The 16,614-nt window shown below is 52.7% G+C and overlaps 6 protein-coding genes across 6 annotated transcripts; 4 read left to right on the top strand and 2 right to left on the bottom strand.

The window, feature by feature from the left end:
* Positions 1-304: 304 nt before the first annotated feature.
* PG998_013249 (uncharacterized protein) lies at positions 305-608 on the bottom strand (the record flags this gene model as incomplete). The annotated part of the gene is made up of 2 exons (XM_066880065.1): positions 305-383; positions 475-608. The coding sequence occupies 2 exons, from the start codon at positions 606-608 to the stop codon at positions 305-307; spliced, it is 213 nt and encodes a 70-aa protein (XP_066724204.1).
* A 1,634-nt stretch (positions 609-2,242) lies between these two features.
* Positions 2,243-6,547, top strand: PG998_013248 (uncharacterized protein; the record flags this gene model as incomplete). Its single annotated transcript, XM_066880064.1, has 7 exons — positions 2,243-2,643; positions 2,699-3,296; positions 3,345-3,565; positions 3,619-4,370; positions 5,347-5,645; positions 5,834-5,947; positions 6,092-6,547. 7 exons carry the CDS (start codon positions 2,243-2,245, stop codon positions 6,545-6,547), a joined length of 2,841 nt encoding a protein of 946 aa, XP_066724203.1.
* A 958-nt stretch (positions 6,548-7,505) lies between these two features.
* On the top strand, positions 7,506-8,080 carry PG998_013247 (uncharacterized protein; the record flags this gene model as incomplete). Its single annotated transcript, XM_066880063.1, has 3 exons — positions 7,506-7,734; positions 7,826-7,889; positions 7,948-8,080. 3 exons carry the CDS (start codon positions 7,506-7,508, stop codon positions 8,078-8,080), a joined length of 426 nt encoding a protein of 141 aa, XP_066724202.1.
* Positions 8,081-8,953: 873 nt separating this feature from the next.
* Positions 8,954-9,301, bottom strand: PG998_013246 (uncharacterized protein; the record flags this gene model as incomplete). The annotated part of the gene is made up of 1 exon (XM_066880062.1): positions 8,954-9,301. One exon carries the CDS (start codon positions 9,299-9,301, stop codon positions 8,954-8,956), a length of 348 nt encoding a protein of 115 aa, XP_066724201.1.
* A 675-nt stretch (positions 9,302-9,976) lies between these two features.
* PG998_013245 (uncharacterized protein) lies at positions 9,977-13,646 on the top strand (the record flags this gene model as incomplete). Its single annotated transcript, XM_066880061.1, has 4 exons — positions 9,977-10,273; positions 10,357-10,851; positions 11,825-12,349; positions 12,414-13,646. 4 exons carry the CDS (start codon positions 9,977-9,979, stop codon positions 13,644-13,646), a joined length of 2,550 nt encoding a protein of 849 aa, XP_066724200.1.
* Positions 13,647-14,036: 390 nt separating this feature from the next.
* On the top strand, positions 14,037-15,566 carry PG998_013244 (uncharacterized protein; the record flags this gene model as incomplete). The annotated part of the gene is made up of 3 exons (XM_066880060.1): positions 14,037-14,050; positions 14,236-15,357; positions 15,428-15,566. The coding sequence occupies 3 exons, from the start codon at positions 14,037-14,039 to the stop codon at positions 15,564-15,566; spliced, it is 1,275 nt and encodes a 424-aa protein (XP_066724199.1).
* Between the last annotated feature and the right edge of the window lie 1,048 nt (positions 15,567-16,614).

Raw genomic sequence — 16,614 nt, 5'->3', positions numbered from 1 at the left:
GGTACCTTACGTACCCATTGGCCCGGCTTCCTGAATGGGGTGGCAGTAGGCGTGGATGCTAAAAGCTGCAATGTGCTCGATTTGTTCAATTCGACAGCTTATTTTCAAAAAACGAATAAACCTCATTTCTCAATTCATACCATTTCCTGCAAACCACAAAACACTTTCTTTCTCCACTCGTCCTTTCACCATGAACGCAACCGAAGGCGAAACCCACTTTGTACCGAAACAGTTCATTGCACCGACACCCTATCTCTACGATTAGCTCGTGTCGGACAGCATGGAGAATCTTGCCCGGGCATCTCTAGGTGTAGCCAGGCCCATCCAAGACGACAACGTCATCCGCGACAACGGCTGCGGCACAGGCGCCCTCGAAGACGTCACTAACGGCATAGCCATCACCATCAAGGGCAACGACATATAAATATAATCATATACAGAGATATGCTCTTTACCAATAAGATATGCTCGTACTCAGCGCCGGCGTCAGAGCCGGTCCCAGAGCCCTGGCCAGAGGGTCCGGCACGGGTGGCAGCCTCAGCCACGCGGCTGTTCGAGGTGAAGCGGGGGCGAGAGTTCGCGAGCTTGGTGACCTCATGCGAGGCCATGATGGCCTGGCGGGCGTCATGGCAATCGTCACGATTTGTTTGGGTCGAACTGAAGCACTGATGGCGAACGGTCACTTGGTTGCGAAGGCTCAGCCATTAAAGGTCGGTGATTGGGCTGGTGCTTTGCCGCGTTTGATACATAAAATCACGCAGCGAGGCTCTTTTTGAGGTGCTTGGCAGTCGGACTTGGTGCATGTTGCTAACAACGGGTGCGATAATAGGTTGCCTGTTACCTTCGCTCGCTCTCCCTTTCGGTAGAAGCCTATGGCAACCTCACTTACCAGCCGGGTACCGAGCTATTCCCATTTCGTACGTTACACAGCAGCGGACAATACTTAGAAGAGTAGGTAGATGCAGAGCGATATCGTGGTGCAGAGTAAGCTGTCCGAAGCTACGTTATAGTAGGCTGTTAGCTGGCTTACGGGCGGTATGAGTCAAGATTCTGTGCGCCAAGTCAGAAGACGCACCGCGAAAGGCTACACCGGTGTGGGCGTTGTGGGCTGCGAAGTGGAAGTTGGGCGTGTCCTGTTGGCTGTGATGACTGCAGAATCCTACAGCCGCGGTGGTTGGGGTGTCGACGGCTTGGCCGCTCCTCGCAGCTGCGGCTGGAACGGGGCTCATGCGGTGTCATGGGAGAAGCTTGCTTTCAGCCCTTCGCTGTTTCACTTGTCATACCATGACATGAAAGGTAAGTAGGCAATATGCTGTTTTCGGGGGCTCTCTTCATCTCCCTGTCTGGAACATGATCTTAGACATCGTTGTAGCTGGTCGGACCGAGATCAAGCAAGCTTTACATGCGCCGTGACAGATTTAAGATGAGTCTCTTCCGAATTAGTGGTTGAAATTGGGGCGAGTGCGCCATGTGCGACTGGCATCACACTGGTAGAGAAGTAAGTAACCCTTCCAGATGTTGTCGCACCAGTCCACCTTTCAACATACCGGGGTGTCCAATATTCAAACTTTACTGCATAAGCACTCAAATTACTAATGCGCCAAGGAGCGTGAATACAAACCAGTTGAGACATGTAAAAGTGCACAGTCTATTCTTGCAGGTCGATTCTCGTAGCTGAGCGCAAATCACATATTAGGAGGCGTTCGGCGCTTCTTGGAAATCTATTAATAGATCAAATTCACTCGCTCAGATGCAAAAAAGCAAATCTCCCCTCTTCGTTAAACCCTTTCATTACGGGAATACGAGAAACTCACTTCTATAAGCTTGGCTATCTCTCTCTATCATGTATGCCACCTTTCCGTAATTTGCAACACAGTCCAACACAGACTGTAAGTCAAACAGCAATTGAAAGTTTGAAGCTGCCGAAAGCAACAAATCCAGAAGCAGCGCAAAAAAAGTTCCAACTACCCAGCCATGTCGTCATTTTCAGATGAGGTAACATACCTCGCAGTACGTCGAATGGGGAAGACAGCAGCTTATCAATCCCAAGTGGTGATGATCCCAGTGAGCCCACCAGAGACGTAGAATTGTCCGGAACGTATGTACTATTTCATTTCAAGCGTCATAGACCTTAAGATCGACACCGACCTCTCACAATCCTCTAATGACGTATAGTTATATCGGGCGTTATGCACAAGCACATATTCTGCAGCGATATATCCCCCAGCTGAGCCCTGACAAGATGAAGAAGACTCCCAAGAGAGCAAAGATGCTGAAACTACAGTTTTGGTTGGCTTTCGCGGTCGTGGCAATCAACTTTGGCCTGACTTTTTGGTTCCGTTTTCGGCCCACGCTCGACCGTGGCGTAGGTACCTTCACACGTGGCAACTGCTCCTACATTAGCATGCTCAATACTGTGATCCATGTGGCTCTTAACATTGTGTCATCTTTGTTTCTTGCAGCTGGAAATTACTGTATGCAGCTTTTGGTAGCGCCTACGCGTTATGAAGTCAACTGTGCTCATGCCAAAGGACACTCGCTGGAGATTGGAGTGCCCAGTTTTACGAACATCTATCGAATTAGCCGGCGGCGATCTTGTATAGTATTTCTGCTCGGCTTTCTATCAGCGTTCCTCCATTTGTTGTAAGTTATCCTGTGCCGATGCTTTAGGTTGAAATGCTTATAAGTTTGTACGCAGCTGGAATTCCGCAATATTCATTTCACGCCCTGTTGCTGCTATTCCACGTGCCATTGTTACAAGTGATTTTCTGGATCCGGCTGCCGAGAATTGGACCATTTCAGATCCATTATGGCACAGATCTGGTTGGCTATCAGACCACTGGGCGAAAACATCCATCGGCAAAGAAGAAGCCTCCCGCGACCGGTCAATGATCTACGAGCTCCAAGGAAAGGCTTTATCCATGGCACCTATATCTACGCAAGAATGTATCGAGCGGCTAGTAAGCCCTCTGAATGCATCCGAGAGCGTTATCGTGGTAGCCTCTAACATGACCTCAAATCAATACAATGGTTCGTCGCTGTTAGATGGTTGGGTGTCAATTTGGGATGGTTGGGCTTTATCAGCACTCTGGATTTGCCGAAAATGGTACGATGACCACCCTCAAGAATGGCGGTTCTGTACAAAGGAACTGGCCAGAACCCCGCCTGACGCTTGGATACTTTCTGGTCGGTATCCTATGCCTTGGACAGTCGCAGTCGATCGCTGCCTAGTTAGCAAGCAGGCGGACAATGAGGAGAGATGTGGTCTACATTACTCCCTCGTCATCCAGGCTTTGGTATGTGGATGTACTGGGGCAATGATGGTTTTGATATACGCCGTCAAGATACGCCATACCAAAAACGAAGAATGCAGCTATATCAACAAAAGCTTGGTTACCATTGGGGATGCTGTACACAGCTTCTTGGAATTCCCAAATGACCCCGATCTCTCCCCTTCGAACGCGGATCATGACGCTAAAGCTTGCAAAAAGGAATGGGCTGTGAGAAAACGCGTGTTCTGGTTACATGGAGTTGGAAAATGGGCCTGGCTGAGTGCCATAGTTGTGTGAGTCGGAGACGGTTTCCTATGTTGATTAAACAACGCTAATCGGGCTCTAGATTCATTGCTGGCTTGTCCTATCCCGTTTACTCTGTCCTGTCATCTCTTGGCCACCTACGGTATATCGGCGTTGACATTGGCTTGAAAGCACTTATCGACCAGGGCTTCAAAGTCCATCCCGCCGCCGTAAGTGGTTTGGGGCCTTGGGAAAACAAGTACCTAGGGACGCCGACAGAGTTTCTTATCAACATTCTTATAGCCAACAGTCCCCAAATTCTCATGAGCGTTCTCTACCTCTTTTACAACAATATCCTCACGCGACAATTGGCTGCCGACGAATGGCTAGGTTTTCTTAAACCACAAGGGAAAAAGCCGTTACGTGTTTCTTCCCCTATAGGAATGCAGCGGTCTTCCTATTTCTTGACATTGCCTTTTAAGTACTCTGGAACACTCCTCGTCTTCAATGGTATACTGCACTGGCTTATCTCTCAAGCCTTATTCCTCGTCCGCACAAGTGTATTCAAATCTGGACCGAACGCTACGCGTTTGAGCCAGTTCGATACATCGGGGCGGGGGTACTCTCCCCTTGCTTCCATTTTGGCATTGGGAGTTGCTGTGTTACTCATCTTGCTTCTAGTATTCAACTCTGTAATCCGGAGATATAAAGATGTCCCTTTGGATATGCAGCGTGTTTGCCACAACAGCAGAGTTCTCGAAACTCTATGTCGACGACCCACTGATGATCGGGATGCTTACCTGTTTCCGATTGGCATAGGAATGGTAATGGATGAAAGGAGTGTCCATGCTGGATGTGAGGGTAGGCTGGTTTTTTTCGACTGATATTACCCTCAATCAAAACATTACAATGGGGAAGCCTTACCTGGTGCCTGACTTCCTAGATTCAGGTAAACAGCGCGTCAGCATAAGGCTAGCGGTGGTTGTTGAGAAGATAGCAAGTTTTGCCACCGACTTGCTAAATCCACGGGGTAGAAACCATGGTGCTAGACAGAACGAGGATTACATGCTTGTATAGAAGCTACATTAGTTGTCCGCGTCGTTGCGGATATCGCGGGCGATTTGTTGGAAGTGAAGGACACTGATAGGTGTTACGAGAAGCTCAGAATCAAGATATTTGGAAGGGAGCAGGAAGAAATTCCTTACGCCACATTGAAATAGTGAAATTAGGTCATGTATATATCCTGGAAGGTCATTGGGAGGCAGCGAGGGAGTTGCCTGTGGAAGTAATGAAGACTCAAAAGTAGAAACTCGGGCCGGATCATCCAGACACGCTGAGCAGCATAACAATCTTGCGTATACACAAGAAGGACAGGGTCGACAATGAATATGTGGCAGCTAATAGGGCACACAGACGCACCTAGTACGGTACTTTCTCGTTTGAATGCGTGTTGGCTATATAATACCGAAGTCTACTGTGTTCTCCGTGGTTCTGTTTAGCTACATGCTGGAGGTACACAAAGCCATCGAGTTCTCTGCCATTCCGTCTATTCCCCATTCTCGAAAACCAAAAACGCCGCGAACTTTGCGCTCTGCTGAGACGATGCCTGCTTACTGAGGCGTCTAGTTGTAGTATTGCTCGACGGTGTAAGGAGGTTAAGATTGCCGAGACGGTCATAGCTCCTCGACGGGTTAGACTTGCCAAGGACAACGCTCTTCGCCGGTAGAGTCCGAACGCAGACCTGAGTTAGTCAGAGTTCAATGCAACACAAAGCACCGCTCGAAGCCCCTTTGAGGCGCTCCGTCATAGTCACGAGGCCTCACGGACGCAGGCGTCGCATTGACACTCGAACCCCCAAGCGTCCTGCAGCCGCTTCCGCCTCTCCGACACACCCAGCTCCTTCTCATCCCCGCCGAGATAGCTGATGCACAACTCCTCTCCGATGCTGACACCAACCCCTCCATTGACGTTCGAGTCCACGACGAAGACCCAGCGGTCGCGCACGCGGGCCTTGGCGACGTTGGGTGCGCACGAGTGGTTCCAGATGCTGCCCGTCGTCCACAGGCCCCAGCCGAGGTACTCGGCGTTGTAGGCGCCGCTGTTGAGCGCCGGCCGGATGCTGAAGCTGTTGTGGGCCGCGGCGTTCTGCAGCGTCTGGATCACCTCGGGGACGAGCGAGGGGACTAGAGACACGGGGAGCTGGGCTAGGAGCTAGATTGGGTTATCCACGTTAGTTTCCATTGGGTTTGCGGGAAAGGAATAGGGGAATGAATTGGCGATTGACTTACACATAAGTATGCGCTGATGTAGTCCTGCAGCTCTTCGTGCGACGAGAAGGGTGTATGGTGGTGTTTCAGGCGCAGAATCTCTGTCCACTCGTCTTCTTCCGCGGGCAGCTCGCTCTTCTCGTCGATGACGGCGACCGGCGTGTTGTGCGTCCAGTAATGGGTCAGGATACCCGAGACGACGGCCCAGAGGGTCTCGATGGACGGCGGCTTCGTATCCTTGGCGCGTTGCAGCAGTTTCCGTTCCGATTTGGCCAATTGCGCTCCCTCACTCGACTCTCGTAATCTCAGTTCCCGCACCCGCTTGCCCAAGGTGTCTTCAGCCTCCGTCCAAGCTCTATCGATCTCCTCGAAACTCGGCCGCCCAGGAGCGACGGAGTCCGCACCATCATCCGACGACTCCGCGGAGGATCCGTTGCTACTCGACCGCTTGCCCTGCTGGCGGCTGCCGATCTCCCACGCCGTCTTCCAAGCCTGGAGCCCGACGGCGCCCTGCCTGTGGACCCACTCGTCGCGGCACGTCTCGCTGCAGAACACGAGGCCCAGGGCGGGGCTCTGCTTCTGCTTGCCCTCGGCGGGCAGCTCGGCGCGGACCTTCCACTCGACGCCGCGGTCGTAGGCGAAGCAGCGCGCGCAGACCTCGCGGCGGAACTCGCGCTGGATCGTGTAGACGGAGCACGGCCGCGTGGTCAGGAGCGGGGCCCCGGGCGGCAGGGCGCGGGTCGCGGTGACGGCGCGGCCTTTTAGGGGGTGCGGGTGGACGATGAAAGGTGGGGGCGAAAGAGACGCCATGGCGGTGGTGAGCGGGAGATTGAGGGGATGGGAGCCGGATCGGCCGGGAAGAAGGGCTGGAGGTCAATGAAGTTGCCGGGGAAACTGGGTGACCGATAAGCAAACAAATGGACTTTGGGTTAAGCTTCGGGAGCGAGTGCGTGTGGCACCGGAAGGAGGTTTGAGGGTTTGTTCTACTCGGGTTGTGGCTTGGCAGGGGCTGGATTAGGAGAAAGTGATGACGGTGGTGGTGAGACAGACATGGCGGTCACCGCCCCCAGCGAATCGCCGAGGCACGTGGTGCCATGACTGCCAAAAAGTCACCGAGCGAGAGAGAAAAATTTTGACCAGGGACAGGCAACTTCTGACGGGTTTTGACGTTATCATTAGAAAGGTGGGATCTGAGTCTAGGCCTAGGCCCGCCGAGAGAGGCCCAGCCCGGTACTGGGGATCCCCTGTGGACCCGCTGTCAGATAAGCATAGATGGATCTAAAATCAAATCTTAGCAGCTGCAGGTGCCATACACGAGTCCACGAAGCTACTCAATTGAAATCACAGAAGTCACAGCACTCTCGGAGAAGTCGAGGTTCTTGAGGATAGAGAGAAACTCCGTGATCCAGCGGGGAGTCAGGCTTAATGTTTGCCAATATGCCTCATCATCGAGGTCCTATCCCTTGCCTGACATCGCACGCAAGGGCAATATCAGAGAATGCCTGATGACTGGGGTTCTGGTCAGGACCATGAGGCTAGTTGCGTCCGATTGCATACAATACGGCTCGATGGGCGTGTTGGATACTCATCGGGCATCATGGTGACCAGGGAGTGAGTCAAATCTCGCCAACATTGTTCCTGTATTCAATGGAATGATCACTATTCTTATATTCACCTGCACCCTGAGACCATAAGTATATCAATGCCACCAGTTCGTGACCCCATGACTTTCGACCAACAACCACGATTTGTCACAACCTCCCCCATCCCCCAAACACCAAGCACCCTCACCGAAACACAGAGTTCCGCACCCGTCAACATGAAGGCTACATTCTTCATCGCCTCCTTTCTTGCGGCCGTCGCCAATGCCGGCACGGAGGCTACATACTGCGATTCCGAGAACCTCCAGGGTTCCTGCACCGACGTCGACACCCATGATGATCGTTTGTGTGGTAAGCATACACATGTCTACGATGGAAGCCGTCTCCTACGTTGAGCTTCAAGGTCCCTGCGAGCTGTTGCTGACAGTTAACCGGCTCCTAGGTGCCACTAAACACGACGTCAAGTCTATCAAGGTCAATGACGGGTACCAGTGCAACGTGATGATGTAAGCAACTATCCCTCCCTTTGCCTATCAACATGTGACCGCATCTGCTTGTTCAGAGGTTTGCTGACCAACCTCTCTCCATCAGCAACGGATGCAGCACCTCGGACGAGAAGGTCTTCCAGGCTGGTACTTACAATACCATTGACCCCCTATGGTGGGAGTCGAAGGTAATCGAGTGCCTGCAGCTTTGAAGGGAAAGAGCAGCGATGCCAGTCGAAGTGCATCTCGATGGAAGCACCGGCGAGATATGGAACAACCATGCGATAGTTGGTAGGGCCAACTAGCGGGTCCGGCTTGAGGGTATCTACTTGTTGATAGACAAGGCCAGATCCGACTGACCTACCTAGTCAATTCATAACTTATGCGCTCGATCGATGTTGACCCTGTACTGTGAGCTGATTATAAAATGCGTGCGTTATGCATAAGATCTTCGTCAAGGACTGGTGTAAGCTGCTGACGTAAAGCCTGGTTCTGCATGATGTTACCGTCAATATTCAGGGGTTTCGTTGCTCCCGTCCACTACTCTCTCACCTGTTTATCCATTTGACTCTCCAGCCTAATGTAGTGTATTTAGTAGTTAAAACCCATCAGAAGTGGCCTTTAATGTCTGCTATCAGGTCACGAAGAATAAGAAAGACATAAGTATACGAGTTGCATTTGTCCAGATACAGTGACTAGTTATATCGAACGAATACTAACCCCGACTCTTCAAAATAGCCCTCAAGTGATGTTAAGCATACTTGCGTGAAACGAATGTGTGGAAAGCAAACCCCAAGATCCGACTTGATTCTCCTCGAAATTGTCGAGTACAACTACCCCAGATACAACCAACCCCTATATCCACTGCATGGTAGCCGCATTTACGGTGTCAAATATAATGTGCTGGGAACAGAACATCAAAGCTATATATAAGGTAGAGCAATATAGCAGATTGGTCTAGTGATGTCCGCGCAAAGCTAGGTCAGAAGGCTGCAGAAGGTGTAAGCTACGAATCACATGCTAAAGGTCCTTCTAGGAGATACGAGACAAAATTTGCAAATGGGTGTGGACTCACTGACTCTGGCCTATTTGTCCGAAGCGTGATCGTTGATGACCTTCTTGGCATCGTTGTTGGCCGCAGTGGACTTGTCCTTGTTGTCGTAGACCTTGGTGGCCGTTACGATGTAAATGCCGGTGGCCGCCGACTTCTTGCAGTTGAAGGCGCCGCCGGACCACGAGTTGAAGTTCTTGACGTAGTTGTCGATGTTCACGATCCCCTCCTTCTCGTAGTTGATTGTGTTGCGCTGCTCCTCGGGCTTGCCGTTCTTCGTCACCTTGTACTTGGACGCGATGTTGAACCGGGTCTTCTCGGCGATGACGCCCGCGGTGAGCATGGCCACGATGGCGAAGAAAATGAAGTTGAAACCCTGCATCTTGACGGTTGTTGACTGTCCATAAGTTTAGCATGTTTGAAGATACGGGGCTATGATCAGACTGGAACTCACGAAAGTTGATACGAGTAGTATTGGTCTTTGGTAAGAGAGTGGGAGAGGAAAGAAGATCTTGTAGTGGTGAGTGAATGGTGAATCAAGTCTTGATGATGTGAATTATTGACATGAGTTTTTGATGATTAGTCCCGGCATATTTATATGTCTGATTTATAGTCTAAGAGGTATTGTGAAGTCCATATCCATACCATACGCCGCATTAGAAGCCGGATAGAACGGCCAACCAACTACAGTTTCACATACTTCCCAGAGTGTTGAATTATGTGAGACTTCGTCATTGCTGACAGGCGTTCGTTGCTAGAATGGCTGAGTATTAACCTATTAATACAATATAGCTAGATTTAAACGATTTATGTAGGAAACGGGGGTCAGCGAGGCAGGGGAGTCAGCCCGAGCTGACATAAAAGGCTTGCGTGTTTGTGTGACTTGATAATTTATATGAGATGATCATCGGTATTGGCCTTCTGTTTTCTGAAAAGTCCCAGACGTCGTACCCCACTTCCTCCCTCATTTCTGATGCGGAGCATCTTATAATTGCTTTCGTTCACCAAGACCCAACAGCGGGCAATATCTTCTCTTCCTTCTCCTCGCAACACGAAAATGGCGGCCACGTTCACCCTATTTCCAAACCTCGCTCCCGAGCTACGCCACCATATCTGGCGGAAAACGCTGCCTGAGGACGTCGGTCCTGCCCTGTACTTCTACCGAAAGCGGGGGTGCTGGGGCCCACGCCGTATTACCAAAGCCGTGCATGGCTATCAGCACGCCAACGAGGACCACAATCTGGCGTTAGACTTTCGGCTGGACCTGCTTGGCCATGATCAGCAGTTTGACGTGCCCATATTCTTCGTCAACCGCGAGGCCCGCACCATCGCGCGCGCTTGGCTTGACACCCACGTGAGTGCACACCATCCCACCTGAACATTACGAGCTATTGGGGGCTCCAACGTGGGTCTGGCGCTGAACGAATCGCGGCATAGAACATCAGCATCCGGCCTCAAGGAAACGGAGGGATCCTCTTCTCCCGCCCATTCAGCTCTGAAGCAGACGCGCTCTACGTACCTGACGACAGATGGGAGGACTTCTGCCTGGAGGCTGTGGACCGGCTGTCCGAGCCCGATCTGGCAGGGAAGTCTGTTGATCTGCATTCCTCCCTCAAGGCCGTAGCTGTGTCTGACTCGTTGTTTCAACAAAAAGACGTCATCTCGCAACTACCAGAAGCCGAAAGGTGGTACGAAGGGCTGGACGTGCTATATGTCGTGATCGGCCCCCAACCAGGCGGTGAAATAGGGCCATGGCGATGTTCATTGGACGGCCTCGATGGGGGCGCTTTCGTGTGGGACAGAGAAAAGGAAGGCTTTTTGTTCCAGGCGGGGTCCGCGACTCCCGAAAAGACTTTGTATCACAGGATCCAGACGGCCGCGGAAAGGGGGCTTCGTGATCCGCTGATCGAATGTGACTTGGAGAGTTTCAAGGTACAGCCAGTGCTTGCGGGGAGGAAGTAGCACCTATCACGATGGGGCCGATTGGGGAAAGGTGTGCTTTACAAATTGTTGATCCGTGATATTATTACGGAGAAAGTTTTCCAAAACATGCCAACGGAAGAGGTGCTGCATCAAAGTTGTCAATGCTGCTGACTGTGTGAGATTAGTATGGGGAAATCCTGCCAATATATTGATCACGTCAGCAAATTACCTAATTCTCGGCAGTGACAAGTGAAATAGCATGCCCTAATAGGCCGGGCTCACCGAATCTTACCTTGACTGCATATATGCAACCAACCGGCATTCTAGAGAGGGTTAGAGAACAGTAATTGGGAGCAGCGAAACCCCGAGCTATTGAGGTTCGACAGTCGTACTCGCACTACTGCTTACTTCTTCTCCTCTTCGGTGCTCATTATTGAATCCTTAGGTCAGATTGCGTCGTCATTGCCCCTGTAATAATCAATCAGCCGCCCGATCCTTATGTGGTACACCTCAAATCGAGGTTCGGTCTGCCAAATAGGGGCACCATGAGAGGGTCAAGACAACAAATGGTTGATATATTTTTGATCCATTGCTACTCTGTAGTAGCTGTTGAAACGGAGAGCCCCTGCTAGTTCAGCTAACATAAGCGACACTGAACGGGGTCTGTCGTGTTAATTCTTTCGGCCCCGAGCTGAGTCATTTGTCTGACATACGACAAGCCTGCTACAGGACGACCGTACATGTGTACCCATAAGCTACATGGAAAGGGACAGAAGACATAATATCAGGATGGGGGTTGAGGCTTTCAGAAGTACTTAGCATCTGGAAGAGCCTTGCCACTACGCCGGGATCATCATCGTTGAGCAATGAGGTGTTCGGAAATGTCGTTTTTGGGGTCTCAGTGTTGATATTTGACGTTGGGTGAAAGAAGCACACACTGTGGGGGGTGGAGGGCCAACGACAAATTCCGCAATACCCGCAGCCATATCTCCCCCGCATCCGCTTCCCGCTTTCCCAACCATCACAATTCCCTGCCGACACCTCCAGGATGGAAACGCCGAATCGGAAGCGCGCCCGACTGGCCTGCCAGCCCTGCCGAGAACGGAAGCGGAAATGCGACGGCCGTGACCCATGCAAAATGTGCTTCGACTTTGGCTACGAGTGCCGGTACCAAGCCCGGACAAAAGCGTCGCAGCCACCCGCACCGCTGACACAGGCACCACCAATCGTGGCAATCGGGCTCCAGGCTCTGCCCCGTGGCGTTGCTGGCCCTGTGCAGAGTCCAAGCACATCGGCCGCTCCGTCCGCTCAAGATGGACTCCGTCGCCGCGTCGAGGCCAATTCCGGAGCCACCACGGTGCGACGATTGGGGCTGAAGATGGACCCGACCCGGGCGCCCAGGCTCAATCTTTTCGGCTGGAACATTGGCTCAAGGAATCTGTCGTCCGGTGTTCCTGCCGCATCAGCCATCCCGATTACTGACATCACCTCGCTCGAACACATGAAGGTGGGTAATGGGCCTCTGAATCAGGTCGGGTGTTCAATTGACAATTAACATTCTCCATCGCCAGGTCTTGGCCCATGTCTACTTCGACAAATTGGACCCTTGTTATGGTTTCATCGACAAGCAGATGTTCTTCCAACGACTAGATGCTCGCTGGAGTGTTGAACTAGAGCCAAGCGTATACGATAGTGTCCTAGCAGGTGTCGCCGCGCTCGGATACATGTTCTCCCAGCGCAATGCGACCGTCACTGAATTGCACCTGGTACAGTCGGCGCGCTCCATTCTCGATAGTCACATCTTTTCCAACTCCGTGTCTCTGGACCTTCTGACTGGCTGGTTGCTCCGAACTGTCCATCTGCGACTGACCGATTCGCCCCATGCTACATGGATCGCCAGCAGTACCCTGATGCACCTTATCGAAGCCTTGGGTCTTCATACGGATGTCGAACCGGACTCTGCCTCGAGGTTTCCTCCTAGTGCACAGTGCGAACCAGATCTAAAGAGGAGAATCGTGGGTGTCGCCCACCATCTGAATGCTTGGACGTCGTTCGACCTCGGGCTCTCCCGTGTGTTGTTTCAAACTAATGACCTGCCCCTGCCGCCGGCTCCGAAGCTTGGCGATTACACAGCTGAGCTCATCAGACTTCTCCCCACATCTGTCAGCCTCGACCCTAGCATAGCTGCAGAAGATACTGACCTTATCTTAACTCTGTCCCACATACTGAACGGGACACACACGCAGCCTCCATCTGTCATGGCCCAAACCAATCTCGTTCTGTGTATTGTGCGTCGCATCCTCTCACAGAACCTGGATATGTCGAATCTGGCAGAGCAGGTTCTCGGTCTGTTACGGAAAGCTCTGGGCTGTGCGCAGAGCATGGTCCAGGACTGCTCTCCTTGGCATCAAGTCGCCAACGTACCGTTCCACATCATCTGCGTGCTCCTCATTATGGATACACGCTCGTCCCTTGCCCTGCTCCCCGAAGCAATCCAGACCCTTGGGTATGTCGCCTCCACATATGACACCGAGACCATGCGAGAGGCAAAGAGCACAGCCTATCTATTGGTTCTTCTCCACCAACAGCGTCGGAAAGACGATCTCGCCGTCTTCAGCAAAGCATTGTTGGACAACCAACCAGAAAGTCTTCCATCTCAGAGTCCTACCGATGTCAACATCTCCGAGGATCACGCGTGGCTGGAGGCGTTGGTCGCTGACTTGCCGTCGCTGAGAGATACCGATTTGGACGAGTTCCTGAACACGGACATGATTGCTGGTTCGCCCTTATTCTTTGGTGCCTGAATGTTTGAGGATAGAACCATAAGCAAGCGATTGAAGCCTCGCGAAGACTAACCGATTTGCGTTTGGTTGCAATTGGGCGATTAGTGTATGTCAATGACGAAGTGGATGGCCTAGGTGCGGGTATTGCGGCTATGTTACCGCAAGTGCCGCCACCAGCCTTAGTAAGATCCCGCAGGTTCCGCCCGGAAGCCGAAAAGGGCAATAGTTATAAGCCGGACCAACCTGTCATGCCAAGTCCCAGTATCTATCCAAGGCGATGAGTAATTTTGACAAATTCACGTCATCGGACATCAGCAAGATATTTACCCATTTGTCAAAATCCAGACCCTTGCCAAGCACGTTCTATGGGTGTTGATAACATCGGTGCTCCTTACTTCTAGCCGAGCCACGATGGAGGAAGAGAAGTTCGACAAAGAACAGGGGGTTCAGATACGCCACCCCCGTCCGAATCATCCAACTACACTGTCGTGTTCGAGGAGAACGACTCTATGCATCCACACAACCAGTCACTCTTCACAAAGTAGGTTGATGTTGCCCTGAGCATTTCATCTGGGAACACCGATTACTCACATACAATACACACATCTAGACTCTTCATATCTATAACCGTCTGCGTTGGGACACTTATCGTGTCATATACCAGTGCCGTCTTCGCACCAGCCCTCGAGAGCGCCATCCGCGAACTCGCCGTCGGTGCCGAAGTCGGGAGGCTCGGAACGACTCTGTACGTCCTCGGCTTCGCCTTCGGCCCCGTCTTCTGGGCGCCCGCCTCCGAGCTCTGGGGCCGGAAATGGCCTCTGACAGTAGCCATCATCGCCGGCGGCGCTTTCACCATCGGCACGGCCGCGGCGCGCAACGTGCAGACGCTGCTGGTGTGCCGCTTCTTCGGCGGCGTGTGCGGCGCCTCCCAGCTGACGGTCGTGCCCGGCGTACTGTCGGACCTGTACGACAACCGCGCCCGCGGCGTGGCCATCACCCTGTACGCCCTGTGCGTCTTCTGCGGGCCCTTCGGCGCCCCCGCCCTCGGCGGCTTCACCGTCGTCAACCCCGCCCTCGGCTGGCGCTGGACCCTCTACGTGCCCGCCATCCTCGCCTTCGCCAACGGCGCCCTGACGCTGGGCTTCGTGCGCGAGACCTACGCGCCCCGCGTCCTCGCCGCCAAGGCCGCCGCCCTGCGCCGCCGCACGGGCAACAAGGACATCCACGCCCCGCTGGAGCGCGTCGCGTTCGACCCCCGCCGGCTGGCGGAGAAGTACTTCACGCGGCCGCTGCGCATGTTGGTCACGGAGCCGATCCTGCTCCTCGTTTCGCTCTACATGTCTTTCGTCTACGGCTTGACGTACTGCCTCCTGGCCGGCTTCCCCTACGTCTTCGAGGATGTGCACGGCATGAGCCCTGGCGTCGGCGGGCTGCCGTTTCTGGCCCTTGCCGTGGGACAGGTACTGGGTGTCGGCTTTGTCCTGTCGCAGCAGCGCGAGTATGCGCGGAAGCTGGCGGCGAACGACAATGTGCCGGTGCCCGAGTGGCGTTTGGCTCCGACGCTGGTTGGGGCGCCCGTCTTCGCTGGGGGCATCTTCTGGTTCGGGTGGACGGGGTTTACGCCGGACATCCACTGGGCCGTGCCGACGGTAGCGGGGCTCTTCATTGGGTTTGGAATCCTTTGCGTCTTCTTGCCGTGCTTCAACTACATCGTCGATGCCTACCTTCCACTGTAAGTCCCCGAAGCCCCTTTTTCTCTTCTGGTTCTGTAGGTGGTATTCTAACTGTGAATCGTCACACAGGGCTGCCTCGGCTGTCGCCGCCAACATAATACTGCGCTCGTCGATCGCCGCGGGGTTCCCGCTCTTCTCGACGCAGATGTTCCGGGGTCTGGGCGCGCAGTGGGCCTGTACCATCCTCGGGGTTTGGCGGCTCTCATGATTCCTATCCCCATCGCTTTCCGCATTTATGGCCCCTTGCTGAGGCAGAAAAGCGCAATGCTGAAGGACTCGGGTTCGGAATGATTCTAGATGCTCTCAGTCGTCGAGTGAGCTCATGTGTTGACTGTACATCCTTTCGTTCGTAGCTTGCGTTACTATGGATGACATCTACTTCGGCAAGGAGCAAACCTTCATCTGCAGCTGGTAGTCCAAGCTGTATCATAGATAGTATAATGAATTGTAAATATTTGACATGGAACGAACACGGCGTGGGCTAATAGAACTAAGATCAATGTCGCAAGGATTTTATGAGTTCCATAGCTCCAAATCGCCTCCAGTCAGGCTGTACCACGCTGGCCCAATGCTCATACTATTCCGTCGCCAGATAGATAAAAACTACTTGTTATTTTGAGGGTCCAATCCAGACCGTAGTAGCATGCTAAGCACATTGGCGCCATTTCGATGAAAGCCTAACTAAGCAGAGAATGAATCCGAGAAGCCACCGTACTCCTCACTTCCAGGCGGGAGCTTGATCATGCTGGCGCGCTCCTTGAGACCTCCCACGGGTATGCCATGTACGACAGGGATGGCAAGAGCACCGAGTGCACCAAGAGCCTAAAGAGACCCGATGGGATTGGCAGGGAGGAGTGGGAGGCCGGAAGCGGTACTCGAGGCGAGTAGGCCGGAAGCAATCAACTCAGCGACAGAGGTGGCTCTCATGGTGGTAATTTGCATGGAGTTGCTCTTGCGGCATAAAACGGTGAGTGGAATAAGAACTTAGCAGCGACCGGCGAAGCTGAAGATGAAGTTGGAGATAGGATTGGACTGGAGCGGCGAGCTGTATGGTTTGATAGGTAGGATGAGTTTGCGATGATGGAAAATAAATTAAACAAGCTTGTCGTCGAGACCGTCGTATAATGAAAATACTGCTATTAATGAATGGACTACCTGATATCCGGTGAATGAAAGCACCCCTGAACCCAAATACATACCAAAAAAAACGGAAAAGAATCATTCGCGTACCCAAGCGCCGGCCCTACTTAGGCCTA

Source organism: Apiospora kogelbergensis (assembly GCF_038363985.1).
Source record: "Apiospora kogelbergensis strain CBS 113332 chromosome Unknown utg000009l_segment0_segment0, whole genome shotgun sequence".
Lineage (NCBI taxonomy): Eukaryota > Fungi > Ascomycota > Sordariomycetes > Amphisphaeriales > Apiosporaceae > Apiospora > Apiospora kogelbergensis.
The sequence above is the reverse complement of the archived record's forward strand: the minus strand, read 5'-3'. Positions and strand labels throughout refer to the sequence as shown.